Below are 25,580 nucleotides of genomic sequence, written 5' to 3' on the forward strand. Positions count from 1 at the left end.
TACCATACCCTTATTTCACCAAAATTATACGTACATTTTTGGAGACGTGCTGCTTGGGTTCTTCTTGGATTTTTCGCAATAATTTTAAAAACGGATTTTAGAAGTAGTTTTTTTTTTTTTTCTCTCTGAAAATAACTAATCCATGAATTAATTTACTTGCGCCAAAAAATATTTTCTTTTCCTTTAGAGTTTAACCACTTGCGCTAAGACTAAACTTCACGGTTGGCATATTTCACAAGTGCACATCAGCGTAGCCACTGAGGGAGGGGTTTCGAAAATAGACCAATGAGCTTCTATCGCTCTTGTGACGCTAAATCTTCATGCATGTGAGCGTTCGCGATTTTTATCACGCAGTAATATTTGGATTGATGTTTACGGCATATTATCGCTCTTTACATCGGAAAAAATGACTCAAGCTACAATTAGTCTCGAATATTATGCATTCACTAACACCTGTGGATTAAGAGAATTCAAGCGTATTTTTAACTGAGCATATTTTTCACATATATATTATTCACATATTTTTAAATGAGTTGAGAAGGACTGAAAGTGTTACAATGAATCTAGTGTTTTCTTATTTCAGTGCTTGCATTCTTTTGGTTTTTAAGGTGTAAGATTCAGAACACATATTTTGCTTGATCTGATTATATCCATTGTTAACATTAAAAGCTACATGTGAATAAGTTGAATATATTCGTTGTGAATAAGATAAATTCATTCTGTTTGATGAGAATTTCTTATGTAAACAGTACATTTAAGAGTGAGCAGTTATTAAATGTGAAATTTAACACACTAAATGAATACGAATGCAAATTAGTAAAGTTCACTTTGAATAAAATTCTGCATTGGCTATTATTATAGAACATCTTTTTCATATAGACTGCAATAAAAAGTGCTGACTTCTATTTACATATATAATTGGTTTAAATATTTTTCTCGCGTGCGTACTTTTATGTAAAGATAGCATTTGGGCTCAGATGTTTATTACATATTTCTTTCTTCATTTTATTTACCACTTATTAAATAATATTTCACATGGATACTTTTGCAGAGTATCCAACATTTGTTCGTATTTATTTCAAATTCTTTCAACCAGGTAGTGAAATCTTCACTATTGCTTATATTTGATCTAACTTCGCAATGAAATTTTTCAGAAGAAATCGACTATGCTTTTGTACAGAAACTCGCATGACAAAATATTTTCAACCATCTTGCTTCATTCTTAAAGCATGCGAAAGGTCATGTGATATGACAGAAATATTACTGGATTCCCATTGGTCCATCCTAGAAGCCACTCCCTTGGTGGCTACACAGATGTGCACTTATGAAATATGCTCACGATTGTGGTGCCGTGCGCTACAATATAACAAGCGGTAAAGTGTCTCATTTACGCCGCTCCGCATCTGCGAGTGCAATCCAGAGCTGTAACTCGAGAAATAAACAATCTCGTTGTTAAGCGACGTGTGCACCACGTTATTTTCATTTTTGCGATAAATGCTTATCGACGTGGTGTTCACGTCGCTCGCGGTTTGAGACAAAAGCATCTTGACGTGCGTGGCTCGTCTTTTTAGCGCAAGTGGTTAAAGAAATTTTAAACGATATTCATTTTATGAACTCTTGATAACGTGACCTTCGAACTTCGACACCGGTTTCGAGCTTTGGTAACAGATATATCAGACATGCACAGCTGTTTCCCTCTATGATGGAACGGAGCCACAGCCACGTCTGTTGCAGAGAGGTTTTCCTTCTTTATAATACATATTCTTTGATTCTAACCTCCATAGTACCGTATACTAGGATTAAACCCATTTTGTTTTATACGAGAACAGGTACTTTCTTTAGTTCATGCACTGCACATGCGATTCTCGAGAATACTGGAAACCAAAAGTTGCGGGAAAGTTGCTTTGTCTTTCTAAAAGACAATCAAATTGGAGCTGCGAAAATTGGCTCTATGCCAGCTACCAGAATGACACTCACGTGATACATAATTCGCCAAAAAAGTTACCTCTTCCGACGTCGGCGCAAAAATCGCTTTTTTTGGCGGGATCGCTGTATGAACTTCCCTGGCTTTTCCAGATTTTGACAAAAATACCTAAATTCCCTGACTTTTCCCTGAATATTTTGGTCAATTTTCGAATTCCCTGACTTTTCCCGGTTCTCCCGGTTTTCCAGGTAGCATGGCAACCCTGTAATATATATGAAGAGAGTGAGTTTCAAACTCTCCTGTTTTAATGTTTGCAAGTCAAAATATTCTGAAAGTAAAAGCTACATTTCCCTTGAAATTTCAATATATATATACACTGACTTCCAAAAGTTAAGGAACAACATGTTTTTTGTGTCTAATTTGAGATTGAAGCAACATAAAAATAAGGAATTTACAGGACATGCTCACTACACAGTTCTTTAAAGAATGCGACATTAAATGCTTCTAAAGTTCAACACAAACATGAATTATAAACATAAAACTGCACCCTTGGCAGAGACATCCAATCTTGGAGAAACAATATATCACAGTTATTTGAGGGAAAATAAGGTGGTAATATTACAAAAATAGGTTCTAATAAGGAATGTGTCCATCCCCAGGTACAATACATTGGTGGCAGCGATGTTCCATTCTGTCAATTAAGTTGTTGATCAGTGAAATGGGAAGAAACGACTAGACAAAGAGTAATCCTTGTTCAAGCTCATCTAACAACCTTGGAGGAGAACCTAAAGCAGCAACCTGCCTCCCAAGGTAGTCCCAAAGATGCTCTACCAGATTCAGGTCTGGGGATTGAGCTGGCCATTCCATCCATTTCATACCATGACCTTCAAAGTATTCTTCAGCAACCCAAGCTCAGTGCGGTTGCACATTGTCGTCCATCGGAAGAAATCCAGGACCAATAGCAGCGGCATATGGGTGGACATATTGATCAAGGATCTTGTCTCGATATCTCACACCAATTAAAGTTCCTCCATGGAATACGGGCACGTAAGTGTGACCATTGAGAAAGATTCCAGCCAAAACAATTATTCAACCACCTCTGTAACTAAGTCTTTCCACAATATGGGATGGGTTGTTCCTGGTATATTGTTCCCTCCAGATCAGCTGACAACCTGAATCACTCTCCAATGTGAACCTGGACTCGCCTGTGAAGAGAACAGATGCCCATTGTTGACTGGTCCAGGCAATGTGTTCTCTTGCCCAACATAAATGGGCACCTATGTGTCCTCGGGTCAAGGAGACACAAACAACTTGCATACAGACCTGTATTGTAGAGTGAATTACTACAGTGTACAGCTACTACACTTCTGTGCACTGTAGTAGCTGAGATTCTTGCTCATGTTGCCACCAAATAATCTGCCATGAGCTAAGGCACAGTAATGTTACTCATTGTTTGGGTCAAAAGAGCTAAATAATGGTCTCCTGCAGGTGTTGAAACTTAAGTCTGCCAAAACATGTCTTCTAGACACAGAATCCTTGGATTAAAACTGATGCCACAGTCGGTGGACCACACTACAAGAGATACTGAGACGTGTAGCAGCATCAGTTTGTGACATCCCCATTTCCACCCATCCAATCGCCCACCACCTTAACAAATAGGGCAAACAACTTCTCCTGGATATTGTCCAAGAAACTGTAATAACAACCCAAGATCAACACTCGTGAATAAAAATTAAAATTTTTGCATTTTTTCCCTCCAACTCCTATATTAGTATTCATTTCTATAAAATAAAAGATGTAGCTACTGTTTTTACATATATTTTCTTAAACTTTATTACTGCTATGCATATGAACTGTGAATTTAAACGTTATTGATATTTTTGCAATAATAGGCTTTGAGAAACATGCTGTTCCTTAACTTTTGGAGGGCACTGTATATATAAATATTAACAAATAATCAATGCAAAGAAGGACTATTAAGAATCCAGCGCCTAGGTTGCAATGATTTAATTAAACACAATTATAACTAAAGGGGAATACTCCCATTAAATTCTTACATTTCAAATTAAATCAGGAAAGCAAAGAAAGTAAAATAATTCCAATTTGAAGTCAGAATAAATTCCAATTTACAAATTCGTATCTTTAAGTAATATTAAAAGTTTTTTTTTTTTTTTTTTTTTTTTTTTTTTTTTAAATGTTAAAGGTTTAGAAAATTTTTTTACAAGGATTAAATAGTAAAAGTTAAATTGGTAAGGAAAAATTGCTTTACTAACAATGGCCTATAGTAGTGAATATGCATAAAATTGTGACAAAAATTTTGTTAGTGCTAATTAAAACCATATAAAGAAAATTACTTTAAAATGAGCAATTGAAAAGATAACGAAATAATATCGACTCTTCAAAGGGAATTAGCTTATTTCACATGCCCTCCAACCGTTCAGACATTGTGTTCCATCCTTTCTATGCATATGCAAATCGAAAGAAATGAAAGTAAATGTAAATATTTAATTCTCCAAATTTAGCGTACTCATATGCAGTATCAAGAATTCATGCAGGAGAATTCTTGTGCTACATCATGTAGGGGAATTCTTTATATAAAGAATATATATTCATTTATATATAGATATATATATGTAAATTATATAATTATTACAACTCACTATGTAGAGGGGTATACTTTTCATGCAACTGTATGCTAAAATCTCTTTTCTCCTGTGTTAACATCTTGCTCATGTACTATATGTTCAATAATCAGCTGTCACATGATGAACAACAAAAACATTAAAATTTCTGAAATGGTGAGTAAAATTATAATTCCTACAAAAGAAATACTAGATATTAATTAGAACTGAGATTTTAAAAGTTTAAAGAAAAAATCCACAAAACTTCTCTAGAGTTTTAGAGCAAAGTTGTCCTGTCACCTGTATGATGCTCAAGGCTGTTGCTAACGACAAGTGCAATCTTGCACTCCTTCCCACGATGGATTTCGTGGGCTTGTTCTGATGTTACTGTCGACAAGTAAGATAAGTCATAACAACACAGAGTTTTAAATATTTGTTTTCCCTAGTTCTACAGGATTAAATAACATTTATGAAAAAACAAAAAGATCCACAGATATTCTTAGATAATTAATATACGTTTTAGGGGAATATTATTTAAAAAGTATTTAACATTTAAAAAAAGAAACATAATCTCAAGAGAAAGAAGTTTGCTTGATTGCATTCAAGAAGGAAGAGGAAGATGGCATAGTTTCTTAACAAAAAATTGTTAATCTAGCAAAAACTGTATAATTAATATTTTCAAAATTTTCATATCTATACAGAATATATTTAATTTAATCCTTATATGAAATAAATATTCTAAAGCATTAAAGATAACATTTGAAAGTTATTTTCTATATTGAGTTGTAGGCGGGCTTTTACAAGGCCTTTCTTGAATTTATTTTTAATTTGTGAGCCCTTTGTTATTTATGTATCCCAAGAATGTTTTGCATGCTACAATCATACTTCATGTTAGTCTTCTTCTTGAGAAATTGGGGTCTCCTCTGCTTTCATTTAAGTTTGGTCAAACATGCTGCAAATGGCCTAAAAGTTAAATGGATGCTAGAAAATACCATTTGTTTTCAATAAATCTATTGTTGAGAATCAAACTCTTTAACATCCAGGTGATGGGATGAAATCTGACTGTTAGGTTTTTCATTACAAGATAGAAGAAGATGTACTTTGATTGACATTTCAGATCTTATCTAATAACTCTATAAGAATTTAAGCCTAAACCTTACGTAAAATTTATTTTCAAAAATGTCTCAGCTTAAACTAATGTATGAAAGCTTTTGACATATACTGTGCTGCATAAATAAGCTGACACATTATTTTATGTAATTTGGGATATTTTGTGATTTTCTATTTTTTAATAATTTTTTAAAATTTTCAAATGTCTTCTTGTCCATACATTATATTTTCTATTTTTGTAAAAGGTAAAGCATTTAATTACAATTTAGTAGTTTTTTTTAATAAGCTTGACACATTTTTAAAATTATCATAGTGTACTTTCCTATTTACTTTACATAATTACTTTCCTATTTACTTTTTACACATTTAAAACTCAAACATTTCCCTGATGCCTGTAATTTACTAATTGCTTTTTAAAAATTTAGAACATGAAATATTTTATCAAGAGAGGATGGAGATTAAGGAAAGTTTCTTTTTTTCTACAAATATATTATACGTAATATGTATCCAAATAAAATAAATTTTGAAACTGTTATTTATGAAAAATTCAAGTTTTGGATGCAACATTTGTTATAGGATGTTATGTGAAGAGAATAAGCATGCTATTCAATTGCTAAACATTACTTGCAGAAAGGCTGAACATTAATCAATAAGAAATAGTATATATATATATATATATATATATATATACAGTGGATGGACAAAAATATGGAAACACCTTGTGAAATGCATGTTTGAAAAGAAAGATTGATTTTAATAGAATATGTAGGTGGCACTGGCGTTTTTGACTACTGACGCCACCTATACAACTTCGTAAATGTGCTAAACAGTTCAGTTGTTGTCGGAGTACTGTTATGTGAGGTTGTCATTGCATTATGTCAGAGTTAACAGACTTCGAACGTGGGCAAATTGTTGGAGCACGTATGGTAGGTGCTTCCGTAAGCAAGGTAGCCGAGGTGTTTAGTGTTTCAAGAGGTACTGTATCGAAGATTTATTCCGCATATTTGAAAAGCGGAAAAATATCATCTGCTAAATCACAGCGCGGACGAAAGTGTGTCCTGAGTGATTGTGACAGACAATCATTAAGGGCAATTGTGACGAAAAATAAGAAGACCACAGCTGCAAAAGTTACTGCTGAAATGAATGTTGTGTTACCGAACCCTGTGAGTACCAAAACAATTAGAAGGGAGCTTCATAAACAGGGAATTGCTGGCCATGCTGCAATTGAGAAGCCACTCATCATTGATGCTAATGCCCGTAACAGGAAAAGGTGGTGTTTAAGTCATAAAGCCTGGACTATAGAGCAGTGGAAGCGAGTAATATGGTCTGACGAGTCTTCTTTCACATTGTTTTCCACTTCTGGCCGAGTTTACCTCTGGAGAACACCATCTCAAGCCTATAATACAGACTGCTTGTTGCCAAGAGTGAAACATGGCGGGGGTTCTGTTGTGGTTTGGGCAGCCATATCGTGGTTCTCTACTAGCCCCATGATAACTGTGTCAGAGCACATGACTGCCAAGATTTATGTGAACATTTTGGCCGATCAAGTTCATCCGATGGTACAAACTTTGTTCCCCGATGGTGATGGTGTCTTCCAAGACGACAAAGCCCCTGTTCACACAGCTCACATTGTCCAGGACTGGTTCTCTGAGCACGAGGATGAGTTGTCCTATCTCCCCTGTCCACCACAGTCACCAGACCTGAATATTATTGAACCTTTGTGGTCTACATTGGAACGGAAAGTGCGTTCTCATTATCCACCGCCAACATCGTTATCTGAACTTGCCACCGTTTTGCAGGAAGAATGGTATAATATTCCCTTGGCAAACATACAGGAACTGTATTTATCCATTCCGAGAAGTCTGCAAGCTGTTTTGGATGCCAACGGGTTTCCTACACCACATTATGCAAAGAAACATGTTTTTTTAAAGGTGTTTCCATATTTTTGTCCAACCCCTGTATATATATATATATAATAATTTATTTACTAAATAAAATTGATTATATTATCTCCTAATATTAAGTACAATAACTTAATTTCGCACTAAATGAATTTAAGATCATACAACATTATATATATATATACGTATATATTTCCGCTTTTTAATTTTTAATTTTAATATATTTTTTGCCTTTAACTTATTCCATCGATTAGTATTTTACTGTGTTTTATAATTTTTTTTATAAATTTACTTTTTATTTCGCATATAGCCTAATGTATTACCTCATTCAATTGATTTGTTTTTTAATACTGTGTTAAACTTTCTGAAAATATTTAGCATATAGCTTTTATTTTTTGAACTCGTAAATATACAAAAAAATTTTCCTTTTTCACACTATTCATAACTACTGAATATGCTTATGTTGGAGTTTTTTTGGAGCCACAGCTTTTGGTAACTTTTTGGCGAGCTTACTACAATTTATCGTCTCATTTCCTTAATTTTGCAGCACATCGCATAAAAGTATTTTGACCCAAATTGGTCTTTTTTGTATTGTTCTCACAACTTTTCTTATAATATATATATATATATATATATATATATATATATATATATATATATATATAATAAAATAATAATAATAAAAAACACACACACAAAGTTATTGGATTTTCTTTCTCTAAAAAATGTGACTTCTATTTTTGTACCTCTTCTTACATGCATTATTTTAGAATTTCTATTGGAATTTGGATAAACAGCCAATTAAAAAAAATTAGACATAAACTTACTGAAAGATGATTTACAGCTGCAGATTTCTTATCAGGCTTATTGTTGGCAGCTATGATTAAATCTACCTTGTCCCCATTTATGAAATAAAATGAAGCAACTGCAGAAATTTCACGGCTTCAGCTGTTAGGCCAATCAATGTTAGACTGGATATTAATGATAAAATTGTAATCCATCACCCTCAGAAGCAAAATTCTTCAAAACAATTTTTAAGGATTTTGTCAGAGGTCTAACTGCTCTCTAAATCATTAAAAATATTCATCTTTTTCAACTGAAACCATTGTTAGATTAAGATTGAATACTGCCAATTATTAACATCCAAACTGACATGTAGTGCCTTTACTTCAACCAGGAAGACAAATTCAGATGCAATTTACTTTTTAGACAAAACATTAACTGTTTTTGCTATTTAATTCTCTCACCATCAATTTAAAACAGTTATATATGCATATTCTTTGCTTTAAATATGTAACATTTTATGTACCTTTCTTGATCCAGGTGGAGCTGGTTCAAAAATTCGAGTTTGCATCTCACTTGGCAAAGCGGAATACACAGGCAAAATTATGAGTTCTGGTACTTCTGGCCCCAAAGATTTCATTCTTTCATACAAAATCTCACAAGCAGTGTCAATTTCTTCCTGACCAGTCAGGAACAATAAAATATCACCTAGAAATAATGGTAATAGATTATTTTGATCTATTATTAATGAATAAAACTCATACAGTTATTACAAAAATAAAAACAATAAACAGAATATAACAAAAAAAAGTAATAAGAAACAGAATACACTATGATATACAGTTAAAAGTCGTTAATTCGGACACCCATAATCCGGACCTCAAAGCTAAAATCTTTCTGCGCATGCGCCGCGTTGACGCATGCTCATAGGCGTTTTACGCGTCCGCGCAAGACATTTACGACTGCGCATATGTGTCTGCGCAAGTGCAGAATACGTTTTCGCGTCGGACGGCATAAGCTAAAATTATGTAATTATCTATTTCAGTTAATGCTGATGATTGCGTTGTTCCTTAATCTTCGAATTGGATCTGGCTTATTATTTTTTGCAGACTGTAAGAGCAATTTTATAAAAGTAAGCTTGAACTTTCGATTATGTCAAATAGAATTTCCGATGCTGGAGCTCCCAAAGGATCTAGAAAACGAAAGTATGATTCGATGTCCATCAAACAAAAAACGAATTGCTACAAAAAATGGATAAAGGTATATCCTTTAATATCTAACCGTTCGGAAATCTGTTTATCAATTTCACGCTGCTCTGCGCAGGGGGGGGGACGTCGCGGCGCGCAATGAACTGGGAGTTGATCTGTCACCACTATCGTTATCTTCAAGGCAGATGTTTTTATTTTATTCGGCTTATATTTCCTTATTAAATGTAGTTTTTAATCTCGATGTACTCCGTCTTTGATATGATTTAAATCAAATTCCTCGTCATTATAAATATCACAAATACAAATCAAATAGTTTTCTGGTTGCAATTTTCTAATTTTGGCTATGCGTAAGGTACGCATGCGCGCGTTGAAAGAAATGTTTAATAAAGTAAACAAATAAATATTAAGCTTCTTTTTTTTTGTAAATTTTGAAACCCTTTAGATCATAATTGCTCATTATTTTATAAATTACGGTTTCATATTTTTAATTTTATAATTACTGCATGCCATCTTGCCAGATTTAGACTGATGATCTATAATCCGGAAAAATCGATAATTCGGAATCGCCGAAGTCCCGACGAGTCTGGATTAAAGACTTTTGACTGTACAATCATCATAAAATCTATTTAAAACTTATAAATTATAACACAATTTAAAAAAACTAACCTGGTGGTTCTGTTAAATGTATTTGCATGACAGTAATTAGGGATGCATCCAAATAATCACTTTCTGGTTCTTTGGTATACAAAATCTCTACAGGATATGTACGCCCAGGAATAGTAAAAATTGGCTAAAAATATGACATTATGAGGATAAAAATATTAAAAATTTCCAAAGGTCGGCATAATCAAGGGGAAAAAATCAGTAACTATAAATATTATAAATTAATGTAATATAGTAAAAATACAACAAAAAGTTATATAAAGATGCTCAGTAGTTTAGAAGTGTAAATAAGAAAATTGGGTAAGTTTAATTCTGAATTATGTTCTGTAATTCTTTCGCAATGGAAAATACAGGGTGCCCATAATTTAATCATTGGAAAACAAACTTAAATTGAAACATAATTTTAAATAGTAACAGGAGATAATTTACATTGATGTAATCTTTAGTTCAAGAAATTTTGCTCATTCTAATTTTTGGGAATGGCAACAGAGAACTTGTTTGTTTACAGACAAAATGGAGTCAAGCATTAAAATAGGAATGTACATTCTCTGGTTATGGGATATGAAATCTCTGAAAATAGTTCAGACGTGAGTCTGATATGAATTTAATAAACCTTCATCAATGGAACAATGAATTAAAAGATGGTTAAAAGAGTTTTGAGAGACCAGACATGTTTTGTATAAAGGAAGTACAGGTACCCTAACCATTACTGATGAAAATGCTTTCGCCATTTGAGATGCGTTTCTGTACAGTTGTCATTGCAGGCTGCAAACAGGAATTCCCAGGACTGGCAGATATTGATTCACAGTGCTTTTCAAAAATACCAAGAAACATCACCATACTAAGAAAATATTTTCCAGATTATAACACTGCTACCACTAGCTTACATTCAACAATAGTTATTAGGTGGTTTTATGCTAAAAAAACCAAAGAACATCAGTTCACTAGAGCTAAAAATGTGACACATTGGAGAATTATAACTTAATCACTGCACATCCAAAATTAGCAATCTTGTACAAACTATAGTGAAGTTGAGCAATGAACCATACTGAGCCTATTGCAGTCACAAGCCATCTGCTCCTTAGCTCTGTTCACAATTGTTGAATAATAGTTTTGGCACACATCTTATAGTTTTCTGATTCATTTAGAAGGAAAAGTGCTAGGAGAATCAGTTCATACTAAACTGCACAGCCAATGTTCACTTCACACTAATGTTACTGTGGCCCAGTGTTAAATATGAAATAAATAAAATATCAATTTTTTCGGCAGATTTTCTTTAGCATGGATGCATAGAAGAAAGGTGTAATCCTATTGAGAATACACTATTTCCAAAATCTCATTTTACTTTGATGTCATTTGCTGTAGATTAAATCTTGTATGGCAGAAAGCAATGGACCATTTCTAAAATTTTACATGAATTATGCAATATACCCAAGATTAAAATTCAGTGGAATTAGAGCAAAATTTCCTTCAAAAATAAGTTATTGCATGCAAAGCGAAAATGTTTTTCTACACTGTTTTTATGATGATGTTTTTAATTTTTTAAAATTTGATTTTTTCCATTTACATTATTTTGCTATTTCACATTCAGAATCTTTTTAAATTCATAGATGTGAAAGCAGATCTTATAGCAAATACACAAAAATAAAAATATTAAAAAAAAAAAAAAAAAAAAAAAAAAAAAAGGTTATTGCTGGCATATAAATGAGGCCAGATGAATTAGTACATAGGAAATGAAAATATTTAAATTATTAATATAACATATTGCTACTTAATATAGTAACATAAATGCAATATAATTTTAAAAATTAGTTTCTTCCATTTCTCTCACTTTAGTGGATGAAACTTGCCAACTCTGATAAATGTAAATGTCGAAATAATTTTTAATAACTAATAACACTAATAATAGCAATAACAGAAAAAAAAAGAGAGCCACAGCTTAACATATTTACTTACTGCTTCAAAAAAGTACTGAGAAAATTTGACTGCGTCTAGAGTAGCAGAAGTGACGATGAGTTTCAATTCTGGTCTTTTTTTTACAGCCTAAGGATAAAATAAGACAATGAAATATATTTGTTACTAAGAACTGAAATTTTCTGCAAAAATTTATAAAAACTAGACACAGGCATGAAAGTGCAAGTTGGCAAAAAAAGCTGAACAATGCGTGGACACAAAATTACGCAAAAAGTAAATGTGCACGCGTGACCTAAAAAAAAAATTCAATAAAATATCAACCTTTTTAATATAAAAGTATTAAACATATAATTAAACTAAAATAATACTTGTACTTACTATTTTGCTATCAATTTTATCTTCCACTGGTAAAAAAAAAAAAAAAAAAAAAAAAAAAAAAAATCAGTAAATCACCAAGAGATTGTAATGAATTAACCTTTTTTAAGATGCTCCTTATGTAACTTAATTTAACAGTTGATACATGAATACTGTACACAACATTACAACACACTAATATACATATTTATGTTATATATTACTGCACATTTTCAGGCAATGACAAGTTTTAGAGAAACTGTTACTATAGCTTTCAATTATCTTCTTTTAGTTGAATAAACAGTACTTTATGTAACACCAGTAAAAGTAGTCATATCAGATAATATAGTTACAAAATAACATATAAAGGAGGAATATAAAAAATAACTATTTTGTCTCAGTCTCACTTGATCATGATTAAAAATTTTTAGGGATAAAGCTTTTTCTTTTTTGCTACTTTTGCAGCCAACTTTTCTAATTTCGTTTGCGAGCTAGTCTCAATTTCTTTTCAGCAGCTTTTATACAATCCATTGATACTTTTTTATTTTCTTCTTTATTTTTTGCAATGTTTAATTGCTTTTTTTTTAGATTCTCGCATCTCCATTTTTATCTCTAGCTTTTGTTTGTACAGTTTATGAGCATTCCTTAAATTTTTACATAGAGTTTTGTGTACTGGAGAATGCAAGTGATTATCCGTATGTCTGACAGATGGCGCCAGCACCGAAGTCAGCTCTCGTTTGACAGTTGCTTGCTCTTCTTTGATTCGATATTCGTACACATCTAATTTCGGCTTTCCACATAAGCCCTACCTATTTCGCCTTGATGTGAAACAACTTATTTCGCGATCTCTGGCATGATGTAATTTTTTTTTACAAAGAAAAGAGGAAGAGAAAGAGCGTGTCCTCCATTTACCCCCTCCCACATTTGCCAGCCTCGATTTCTCAACGGTTCTGCATCGATCTCAGAAACAGCCCGGGTGACGTTCAAAAAAGCGGAATTTCGCGAAAACGCGGAAAACTTTCATGCCTGTAGACATTATGCAAATAACAAAGTAAAAAAATTACAATTGACACATAAAAATCATGGATACAAGGATATACTTATTTACATACTTTATTACTTTTTTGTTTAAGCAAAAATTATTGAGTTATTAGAATACAACTTGATACATAACAGCATGATATTTACATGCAGTACACTCAAGCATAATAATCAATAATGCGACTGCAAAGTAACACTTACTTCAAATTATGCAACAGGGAGTTTTAAGAAATGTAGCAGATCAATGTAAAATATTATAGAAAACTACGGAATAAATTAAAAAATTTGTGGCAATTTAATGCAACATATTTAAATACTGCAGCAGTTTGTAACAATTACAATATGTAATAAAAACTCAAAGTACAGCAATGTGTTTCATAATGAACAAGTTATTTGAATAAAAAAACATGTTGCATCATGAATGATGCTGTGGTGATAGTTTTCACCACAAGACTCCATACTTGTCAGCCATAAAATTTAGTAAGCCATAAAATTAACTTCATTTAAAATTAAAAGGTAAAATACAAAATTAAATAGATAATGATAAGCCAACGTCAAATATTGAACACGAACAAGCATGAACAGTGAATTATAAGTGCGCATAAGTCTCTTGGCATAATTTCAAGACTTGGTATAGCAAGTGCACACAGGTACAAAGCACCAAACACAGATATCGCATGCATATGTTTAATACATATATCCTTCTTGTCCAGAATGCAACTACTCTGCCACAGTACTCCAACACATACACATGCCAAAGGCACAAGAGGTCAGAGATATCTAGGGCTAAACTTGACTCTTCTGCCGGAATGAATATTCTACGGTCTTCTGCCAGAAGGAGTAGTCTGCACTGGTGGTATAGTGCCATTCAGTTTTACTGTAGGAGTTTGCTCAGGAACAGGAACCGATGCCACAGTATCTGAAACTGCCCCACACAAATTCTGTAAACATGAAATTGGATCAGAAGAATTACAAACTTGGGTGTGTTTAAAAATTTCTGCAGGAAGACCAATAGTCGTTCCATAAACCATTTCTGAGCAAGTTCCCCAGATCTTTGTATGGTGCTCGAAGACCGAGGAGTACAGTTGGAAGGCTCATTGTCCATTCGACATTATGATGGCACAGTAACTCATCAGTGAATGATGAAATCTCTCATGTAATTCATTAGCTGCAAGGTGGTATGGAAAAGTCCAAATTTGGCAAACACCAAGAATTTTATTAATAGTAGTGAACATGTGTGACTCAAATTGCCAGCCTTGAAGGGTACTTATGATAGTCGGAACTCTAAACCTAGCAATCTAATAGGTAAAATAGGCTTCAGTGACAGTTTCTATCGAAATATTCTTCATTGGTATTGCTTCCAGCTATCAGGAGAATCGGTCGATAAGGGTTAAAAGGTAGGAGTATTCTTCCGAAGGTGGCATGAGTCCGACTACTCGAATGCACATGTTCAAAATGTTGACTGGGAATGGCAAAGGATTGCAATGGACTGTGAGCATGCTCCATGGCTTTGGACTTCTGGCAGTCGATGCAAGCACGAGTCCAGGCAGTCGATGCAAGCACGAGTGCAGGCAGCACAGTTCTTTGACATGGAAGGCCATACAAAATGAGAAAGAATAAGTCTTTTGTTGATCATATACCTGGATGAGAAAGGCCACAGAGTAAATCAACACTGCCTTTCGCAATTAATGAGGAACAAAAGAATGGATCTTGTCATCACTTATATCAGAGTATATATTTAAGCCAGGGAATAACTCCATCTTTTGTAGTTTTAATTAGCTACTTTCTGTAGACAGTAACTGAGTTCAGAATCATTATCACAGCATTAGCTAGATCAGTTTTACACTTTTCAAAGACCGTAGCTGTTTCTGCTGTCCAAACAATAGGACAATTATCGTTTTGACTAGAATCTTTCAAAACAGAATGAAGCGGTGCTTGAGCAGTTGCTGCCTTATGCAGAAACTGCCAATAAAAATTCAACTTTGAAAAAAATCTCTTTAGTTCAGACATAGTTACAGGTTTAGGAAAGTTAGAAATTATTGCAATTTTTTTAGGAAGGAGCTGAGTACCACAAGGGGTAATTAAACAACCAAGAAATGATACTGACGACTTTCCAAGAACACATTTAGTAGGATTCAATTTTATTTCATATTTCTTCAGTTTATCAAAAAGTAAACAAACGTGATTTTCATGCTTGTTTTCATTCACTGAACCCACAAGTAGATCATCTAAGTAAAGAATACAAAAATATAAACCAGAAAGTACTTAATGAATAAATCTTTGGAATATTTAATCTGCATTTCATAAACCCACATCATTTTAAGAAACTCAAATAATCCAAATGGGGTGGTCACAACTGTTTTCAGCACATCCTCTGGATTAATAGCAATTTGATAATAGGCCCTAAGCAATTTGAGTGTTGAGAAAATATTTTTTTTCAAAAAATAATCTAAGAACAATCTTGAATATGCAGTACAAGATACTGGTCAGGAATAGTCATAGCATTCAGGCGACAATAATCACTGTAAGGGCGCCAATCACTGTTAGTTTTATGGACCATGTGAACAGGGCTGGTCCAAGGGCTTTTGGACAGCTGAATGATTCCTTGTGATATAAAGAACTCAAGCTCTTGTTTTGCCACTTGGAATAAATCTGGCAACAAACAATGAGGTTCAGAGAACACAGGAGGACTTCTAGTCTCAATACAGTGAAAAATAGTTGAATTCTGATTATTGTTGGTTACATAAGAAAAATTAGTGAGTTCAGGATACTCAGCTAATAATCTATCAAATTCAGAATTACCAACAAGTCCAGACATACCTGAAGCAAAAAAATTCCCAAACAATTTTCCATCCAATGATAAATTAGTTTTAGAATCAATAAGGCAAATTATTAGCAACATCAACAAGAAATCCATATTTTTTTTAAAGAAATGTACACCTATAATTGGCTGCTTTACATCTGCAACAACAAATAACCAAGTAAAAGTCTGACGTAAATTTAAATTCAAACTAAGGCATTTAGTGCCAAATGTAAGAATTTTAGTTGCATTGGTGGCAAATAAAACCAAATTCTGAGAAGGCCTAGAATACAAAGCATACTCTTTTGGTAATACCAACAAATCCGCACCAGTATTAATTAAATATTTTATTTTTGAAGAAGGGTTTGGAGAACAGTATACGATTCACCTGGTTTTCGCTATTTTGGCCAGAAAATGATTGCCCTGTTTCCCTTTTGGCGAAAGGAATATGGAGACTGACTTTTCCTTGCCTGTTCCCCAAAATTTACATTATAAAAGCAAAGCTTGTTTGTTTGCTCTTTATAACAGTTAATATGTTTGTGTGACCTGCTAAGCTGAAAATTAGGCTTAGTTTGTTTGTTCGATCTTTATAGTGGTTAGTATGTGTCATGTGACCTGCTTCAGTGGTACGAATGCCAAAAATGACACTTAGGACTACAAAAATTACATTCCAAGGTAGAGATTTACTCACTAACTTGTTTAGTCATTTGTGCTATATGGAGTTCCAAACGAGTAGCAGCAGATTCACTTGGCTCAGGGGTCACAATAGCCATATTCACATAAGAATGAGGTATAAGGTCAGTAAATCTTATCAGCAACCATAGCCAATTTACTCAAATCATCTTCACAAAGAGCAGCTAAAATAGATTGCGTGCTATTCCGAAGCCTTGCAAGCCACAAAGATCTAAGAGAAAGGTTCACTTACAGTATCACGTGCCAAAGTGCACATATGAGTCAATAACTAAGAAGGACAATGGCCGCCAAGCTCTAAACCTTGCAACAGAGCAGGAATTTTCAATGCTTCGCTCTTGAAATTCACCGAAATCAAGTTTTGTTTTAGGACATGATATTTTCCAATAGCAGGAGGTTTTAAAATGATATCGCCAACAGAATTAAGTATATCAGAGTCTACAGCAGCAACAACATGGTTAAAGTTTTTTAAATCCAATGTTATACTGGAAAGGGAAAACTGCAATTCCAGTCTGACATATCATAAGGCAAGGCTTGTTTTCCAAACAGGGGTAATTTTACTGAAACATGCTATATGTATGTAGTCGCTGCACCTTCAGCTGCATTAGCATAATATTCATTATGCATAATTATGCATATTAGCATAATATTCATTATGCTAATAACCAACTTCTTACAACTAAGCATTAGAAATATTAATATCAAAACTTAACGGAAAAGGATAGAAAAACCTATTGTACACATTGCACTTCTACCCATTAATGATACACATTGAAATAAAAATGCATATCAATAAAAACATAAAATATTCACTACATAAAAGGATACTGATCACAAAAATATGGAAGAAAATCAATTCCCCTGAAATGGTCCTACCTACACTCTGAAACACATGATAACCTGGTTAAAAAATATCCAATATCAGCTAATATTAAATTATCCAACATTATACACTAAACAATTAGTACTTTCACTGAAATATTCCTGATTTGTAGCTCCACAATAAAATCATTTGTGCAGATACTGCTGCTACGGAATCTTAATATTCAGCTTCTTCGAGCACCTCACTCTGGCTACACATAACTCCAGTGTTCTTCTTGCATCACCAAATGTGGCAATGTTTTACGCCACAATAATCGAAACCTGAGAAGATTCATTAAAAGAAAGGCTAAAGAGTTTAATAAAACATAAAATTAACTTTATTTTATATTAAAAGGTAAAATACGAAATTAAATACACGATGATCAACTGACGTCAAATGTCGACCACGAACAAGCAGGAACAGTGACGTTTAAGTGCAAATGAGTCTCTCAGCAAAAGTCTTCATGCTCACGCCATAGCGAATGCACACAGGTACAGCACAGCAAACATGGATACTGCATGAAAATGTTAAAATATAAATATTCTCATTGGAATGCAAGTATTTTGCCACAATGTCTTGAATAAAGAACACTCAATTCAGTATAAAAAATGACTTTCAAGGTGATTTCAGGAAATTTCTGAAATAGAATTAAATGCAGTAGATTGCTAGAAACAGCATTTTAATATTTTTTATTGCTTTACTCTCATTAACAAAGCCTATCCCAAGTTACTTACAGGACCATGAATTTCGGCCTGGAGGAAATTATGGCGAAACTGTACTGCAGGCAGAGATTTTGAGGGATTTAACACAGAAGATATTTTTTAATCGATGGTATTGGGTCTCTAGGCAAAATCATGGGCTAGTTAAAAATGAAGATGGGAGGGATTAACAATGACTACAAAAATTAAGTTCAAGAAGAAAGAACACCTTCAGGCACATTCAGAAACAAATGGCAAGTGTGGAGGAAGTATCATGAAAGGAAGAGGAACAAAATGTAAATGAACCTAGTTCTTTGATTTGAGCAAAATGAAATATGGTGCAAAGTTTCATGTAAGCTGTATCATGCACAACATGCATTTTACATTAATGTTCATTCTTTGTAAATTTTCTGTAAGGGGAGGAATTCATTTCAGTTCACGAACATTTTGGATGATAAATGAGCTTTAGAAGTGAATACAGCTTGTGAAATGAAATTTCACTGTATTTTAAATATGCATATCAGGAAAATGCATTAAAGAGCTAAAATTTCTAATACTCAATTTAAAATTTTACATCTATGGGCCATATCTGCCTTTCTCAAACAAACAAATGAACATACACACACATAAACACAAAATGATAACAATAAGGTTTTATCAATCATGGATAAATTTTCATTTTACAATTTTTGACACCTGAAATTTTGTTACACAGGTTAAGGATTCTTATGATTACACCACTGATTATACTGGTTAATATTTTGTAAATATTTTGCTTCTATTTCTCATTTTGGCACAAGATGAATAATTTAAACAGAAATATTGTTTTCTTTCATAGTGTGTGTAAAGATGACTAAATATTCTGTTTCTGCACTATATTTAAAAAAGAGGGGGAAGGCTCAGTCAGGAGTATTTTACTTTTTTATAACAACTAAGCACAGTGCATATGTTTAGAGGAATTCCTGCAAAAATTACAACATAAAAATTAAGTGGGAAAGTTAAAAAGACATACACAAAAAACAAAGTAAGTTTTATTTAAAATGTTAAAATAAAAGAATATAACCTCCACTTGCAAGCAGTAAATAAATAATTTATTTATTTGCTGATGATATATGATTACTTGCTGACTTAATACAGAGTGTTTCTAAATAAATATTGGGGTTTCAATGCTTTGCATTTTTTATTATGTGAAAATTATAATACATGAAATGAAAGAGCAACTCAAACAGTTATACCTACAAGCTTACAAGTGTTCGATGACAGCACCTTTTGTCATGCGGCACACAACAAGTAGGCAGCCCAGTTCTTCCTAAATGTTGATTAGTGTTTGTGGTGTAATTGTTCTCTACCAATTGGGTCTTCTATCAATTGGGAAAATAGCCATAGTTGTAAAGCATCAAGATAGAAAGTACCAGTTACAGTTGCTTTTCCAAAGAAAAAAGGCTTATAAACTTTCTGCCAAGATATGGCACAAAAACATTCAATTTAGGGGCATCTCACTGCAATTGTACCATTTCATGAGGATTTTCTAAGCCCAGATGCGCACATTATGAGTGTTCACATGTCCACTGAGGTTAAATGTCGATTCATCACTAAAACCAACATGATCCAGAAAATCGTCGTGCAACAAAATTTCATGTGCAAAGTTGGCATGTAAACCATGGTCTGTAGGCTTTAGAGCCTGTACTGTAGCAACAAACAGAATTGTTCGAGTTGCTCTTTCATTTCATGTATTAATTATGATTTTAAGTTTTATGTAATAAATACTACAATGAGTTAAACCCCCGATATTCATTTAGAAACACCCAGTATATTAACTCACATTTTAAGGTAAACACCTGCATGATACTTTCAAAAGTATTATTTGAATATATATATATATATATATATATATATATATATATATATATAATCGTGTATTAAAACTGATGCAGATGTAAATGTAAATATATACTTGTGTATAAGTACATATTGCAATTTTTGACCTAATTAACATCATTTTCTTTTTATACAAATGCATTTTACCTCTTCATTATTCATAATAAATGTTTTAAAACTAAAAATCTAATCAATGGTTAGAAGAAAATTTAGTTAGTCAAGCTTTTAAATTATAATGAATGCACAAATGATTAATTTTTCTCTTCTGAACATTTATTATACCTCAGACAAATCATTCTCAGTTTTCTGAAAAGATGTTTATGGGTTTAAAAAAAAAAAAAAAGTAGTGACTAAGAATCCAGGAATATATTTTATTTCAGATAATAACTCATTTATTTTACAATATTTATCCAAAAATTTCTGATTATTTTCTCCTCAATAATAATAATAATAAAAGACAACTGCTACTATCTCTCATTTTTCTCCAAACCATCCTATAATTCTTTAAAATTACAGCCATAAAAACAATGTATTCCATTAATAATACAATATTAAATAATTTCCCCTTCATTACATATATGGCTTTGTATATTACTTGTACTTAAATGAATAAGCACATATATTTTTCTATTTATTTCTAAAAAACTAATTGACTGCTTTCATTTACAGCAATTATAAGAATAAAGATAACAGAAAATCAAAAATTATTTTATAATGTCATTAAATATCTATGGGCTTAAAGGACAACTCAACATTTTCAAAGAACAGTCCAAATTGCCTTGGTGAAAATTATTTAATGCATTTATAACTCATTCTTATATCATAATCAAAACGCCATTACATTAAAAAATATGAAATGTTACAGTTTATAGGGACTTATCTATTCATCATCATCAACAACAACAACAACAACAACAACAACAACAACAACAAAAAAAAAAAATACATTTCAGTTCTTATTATATAGCTATACTTTAATAAACTTCTTAAAAATTATAAACTTATTTCAATAGCAATACTTACATTTTTTAATAAACCAAACAACACATCAGTATGAATAGTCCTTTCATGTGCTTCATCCAACATGACAATAGCATAACTTTTCAGATCTGGGTCCACAAGGCATTCTCTAAGCAACATACCATCTGTCATGTATTTGATGACAGTTTCAGGGCTAGTGCAATCTTCAAAACGTATTGTGTAGCCAACCTGGACATCAAATTATGATTAAAATATGAAAATACTTCCAAAGAACTTCTAACATACTATGTATACATACTCCCAAGAATTATGCAACTGTTATTACTTTTGATAATATTTCACATGCTGTAAGAGTGGAGCACATTCTTAACTTATTACATCGGGCAAAGACACAATCTATGCACCCATTTCTGATCATATTTTTGTGCCTTTTCTACATCATCACAGGAATTAATTTTGATCGAGTAAAGAAAATACAGCAGCAGACTGTAAGCAGAATGGCAGGATGAAAGCAAGAGAACGACAATGCAACATGTCCAAGATGAAAGTTCAGTTCATAACAATTTAATTTCACTTACGCTTTATCCCTACTGGTTAATTTTAATTTTCAATTCCCAAATTTGAAATCATTACTGGTTGAAGCATTATGAAAATGCTTGCATCATTAGTGTTATGCAAGGAATCATATGACTGGAATTAATTTTGAAATGATGCAGTTTAGAGGAGTTTATTATAAACAGTAACTATTTTCAGGATAGAAAGAAGAAATAACCAAACTAAAATGGAATGCCAAGGAACTGCTTCAAATTAAAGTTAGAAATTTAATTTACATATTTTTCATCTTACATACATATACCTGTATATCAGGTTTTAATGAAAGTATCCTACCACTGCAAATATCCTCTGTGTAGTTTCCATTGGCATGTTGTTTAATCCTATTTTGCCAAACCATTTTTGGCATTTGAAAGAAAGAGACTTGCTTCAGAACATGGTGTTGTGACATTTGTAAAAAATATCATTATCATTTAGTACAAAGTGCCTGAAATGGAACTATCATCCTACCAGATTAGAACCATCATTTACTTCTAGTGCTGTTACAAAAAGTGAGCTACAGATTGGTGTCAAATCATGCATAGCTTTAGGTACTAATTTTGTATCATATGACACTGTGAAGGTTCGGTACCAAAAGTTCAATAACAAGGATTATCACATTCAAGAAGCAGAGCACTATGTCAAATATCAATGCAAGGACAAAATTCTGGACCAGATTGTCACTTGTGATGAAAAGTGTATTGACTTCAACAACACAGCCTGAAAAGGGGCCTGGTCTTCAGTGAGCCTGTTAGCAGCGTCACAAAGCAAATTTTTACTAACAAAAAGATAATGCTTTGTAATGGTGGGATTGCCATGGCATTATCCACAAAGAATTTCCGGAAAAAGGTAAAAACCTCGACAGTAAGGTGTACAGCAAGATGTTTGTCCATGTTGATGCTGCTATCAAGGAAAAACCCCGAGGTGAATTCTGGTGTAAAAAGGTAATGTTCCATCAACATAACATAAGACCACATGTGTCTGCATTCACAGGCCAGACTCTATATGGACTCGAATGGGATCTTTTGCCACACACACCTTATAGCCCCAACAATGCTTCTTCAGACTTCTATCTTTTTTCACACTTTCAGCTACATCTTGCTGATGCTGTCTTCCATTCTGCACAGCATGTCTGAAATGAGGTTGATCTGTTTTTGAACTTGCCACCAAGTTTCTGGGCAGAAGGATTTGAAAAACTACCAAAATGCTGGCAGAAAATCATAAATTTTGGTGCTGATTACTACCTGCACTAAAGGTACTGCTTTCCTTTTTTTTTCCTAACTTTATTATGTACATTTTTTGGTGGAAAATTTTCATTACAACCAGATATACATATTTCAATAAGCCAAAGTGTGATATAAACTTGAAACTATGCAGTTCATACTGCAAATTTCTTAGAAATTTTAAATGTGAAGTAACTTGCAGTCACATGGCTTAATGGGTTATTTAATCATCACTACAGTACAACTGTTGTGGTAGATATTTAAAAATGTACTTTATGAAAACTGTAATTTATTTTAGATGTATAATTATATTTTTATCAAGAACAAAGCAAAATTCAACTGTTTGACATTCTAAACTTTTTTATTCAATGTTCTGAGACATTTAATATACTTTCTCCACAAGATATTTGAAAATAATATCATTAAAACATGTTACAATGTTTATGTCAGTAATCACCCAAGCCTACAAAGCATGCTGGTGGTTTATAAGAGCACCATGAAGTATCTGAATGCTTTTATAGAAGTGACACTTAATCCATGTAATTTTAGAATCACACTGATGAGTTGATACTATGAATAAGAAGAATATCTTACAGACACTGCACAACAAACCACTGCTTTTGACAGCACCACAATCTTAAAAATGGATTTGAAATGTATTATTAACGAGAAAATTTTAAAGAAATTTATATAGATTAAAAACTTTTCTAGAGTCAATGTTCCATTTGAATTTACTTCTGCAGAAGAAAATTTAGTTGAACTATCTTGCAACAATACAACGAAGAGAAAATTCAACATAAAAAGGAGTTAGCTAATTTTTTTTATATCTTCATAGTAGATGTGTATCAGTTACGTCAAGTTGAGATTTTGATGATTGCTGTGAAAAAAATTGAGAAAAATCACTGTGAAATGCATGAGGTAGATATATCTAATATCATCCAAACATTTCAAAGATGAGCAATTAAAGTGCTTACTGTAGCACATTTATTCAATAATATGCCTGTTTGGAATACCTATTTACTTACAGTATATTTTATACAATTTAATTCTCATTCTAAAATACATGTTTCATTAATTTTTTTAATCCAGCTGAGCTAATTGCACACTTTAACTGTTAGGTGGATTTCAGGAACCATGAAAAATTTCTAAAATAACTAAGAGCACCATGAACGAAAAATGTTTGGGGATTAAAGGTTTACCTTTATGTTTTCATATAATATTACTATCAATGAAAAAAATTTTAACAAATGCAAAGAAAGTATTTAATTAACTTTTATTATTACTTTCACAAGGATATGTTACAATTATAATGATACATATATCTCTAGCTACCATATGAAAAAAAATGCCATACTTCTTGTCCCAATCTGCACCCAAATTCTTCAGCAACTCTTTTTGCAACTGACATAGCAGCAACACGTCTTGGCTGTGTGCAACCAATTTTACCCCTCGCAGTGAAACCAGCTTCTGAAAGATATTGAGTCATTTGGGTGGTTTTCCCAGATCCAGTTTCACCAATTACTATCAGTATTTGGTTATCTGTTACAGCCTAGAAAATATTAAAAAACACACACATATATATATATATATATATATAAACACATAATATATGAAAATAAAGTTTCTTTTATTCAGAAATACATAGAAAGCACATATGTTATTGCTATGAAAAAAGAATACACCTATTTTAGCAAAATTTATACTAATTTACTGATCTTAATTCATTAAAGCTTTTTCCATTGCGGCTTTACCACTAAAATTATGGCTGATGAAATTTTAATTGAAATCTTTCAGGTTACAAAATGATTAAATATTTATTTAATATTATTTATAATAATAATATTTTTTATTATAAATATTTATTATGATCAGCTACAGTTTAAAAGAATTTATTTAAAAATAAATATTTAAAAAAATTGTCTTTTTAAGTTTCAAGAAACAGAAAATAAAATTTTTCATTACGAATTATGAAAAGAGATTTTAGATGATTTGTTATCAATTACAAAATGCTTTCTCCTCCCCCCCCCAGAAAAAAATTTTACAGATGCAATGGATATCAAATCAGCTGGATACCAAATGGATGGATAGCTTGATTTTAACCTAGATATTCAGCTATCCATCTGCTAAATATGCAATTTATTTAAATCAAATTTTATCTTTTTAAAATGTTTGGACATCACTATAATTATAAAAACTAATTTTAATCACACAATTAATTAAAAGCTAGTAAAATTTGCTGAAAACTTTTCAATTATTAAAGATAATGAAACTAAGTTATCCATATGCTTTTTATTTTAAATGTTTACATCTTAATAGTACAGTACAAAGTCCGAGATAC

The 25,580-nt window shown here is 32.3% G+C and overlaps 1 protein-coding gene across 1 annotated transcript in view; it reads right to left on the bottom strand.

Annotated features, from left to right (window-relative positions):
* Nucleotides 1–25,580, bottom strand: part of pea (ATP-dependent RNA helicase pea) — a 159,788-nt gene that overhangs the window by 46,064 nt on the left and 88,144 nt on the right. The window contains exons 14-18 of the mRNA XM_085820150.1: nucleotides 24,597–24,791; nucleotides 21,471–21,656; nucleotides 12,167–12,253; nucleotides 10,214–10,337; nucleotides 8,866–9,047 (exon numbers count right to left, since the gene is read on the bottom strand). Coding sequence (XP_085676276.1) covers nucleotides 8,866–9,047; nucleotides 10,214–10,337; nucleotides 12,167–12,253; nucleotides 21,471–21,656; nucleotides 24,597–24,791 — 774 coding nt within the window. The remainder of the gene's footprint in view (nucleotides 1–8,865; nucleotides 9,048–10,213; nucleotides 10,338–12,166; nucleotides 12,254–21,470; nucleotides 21,657–24,596; nucleotides 24,792–25,580) is intronic.

Source organism: Stegodyphus dumicola, chromosome 7 (assembly GCF_044657685.1).
Source record: "Stegodyphus dumicola isolate Sdum_Otavi_A_Nest chromosome 7, ASM4465768v1".
NCBI classification, from domain to species: domain Eukaryota; kingdom Metazoa; phylum Arthropoda; class Arachnida; order Araneae; family Eresidae; genus Stegodyphus; species Stegodyphus dumicola.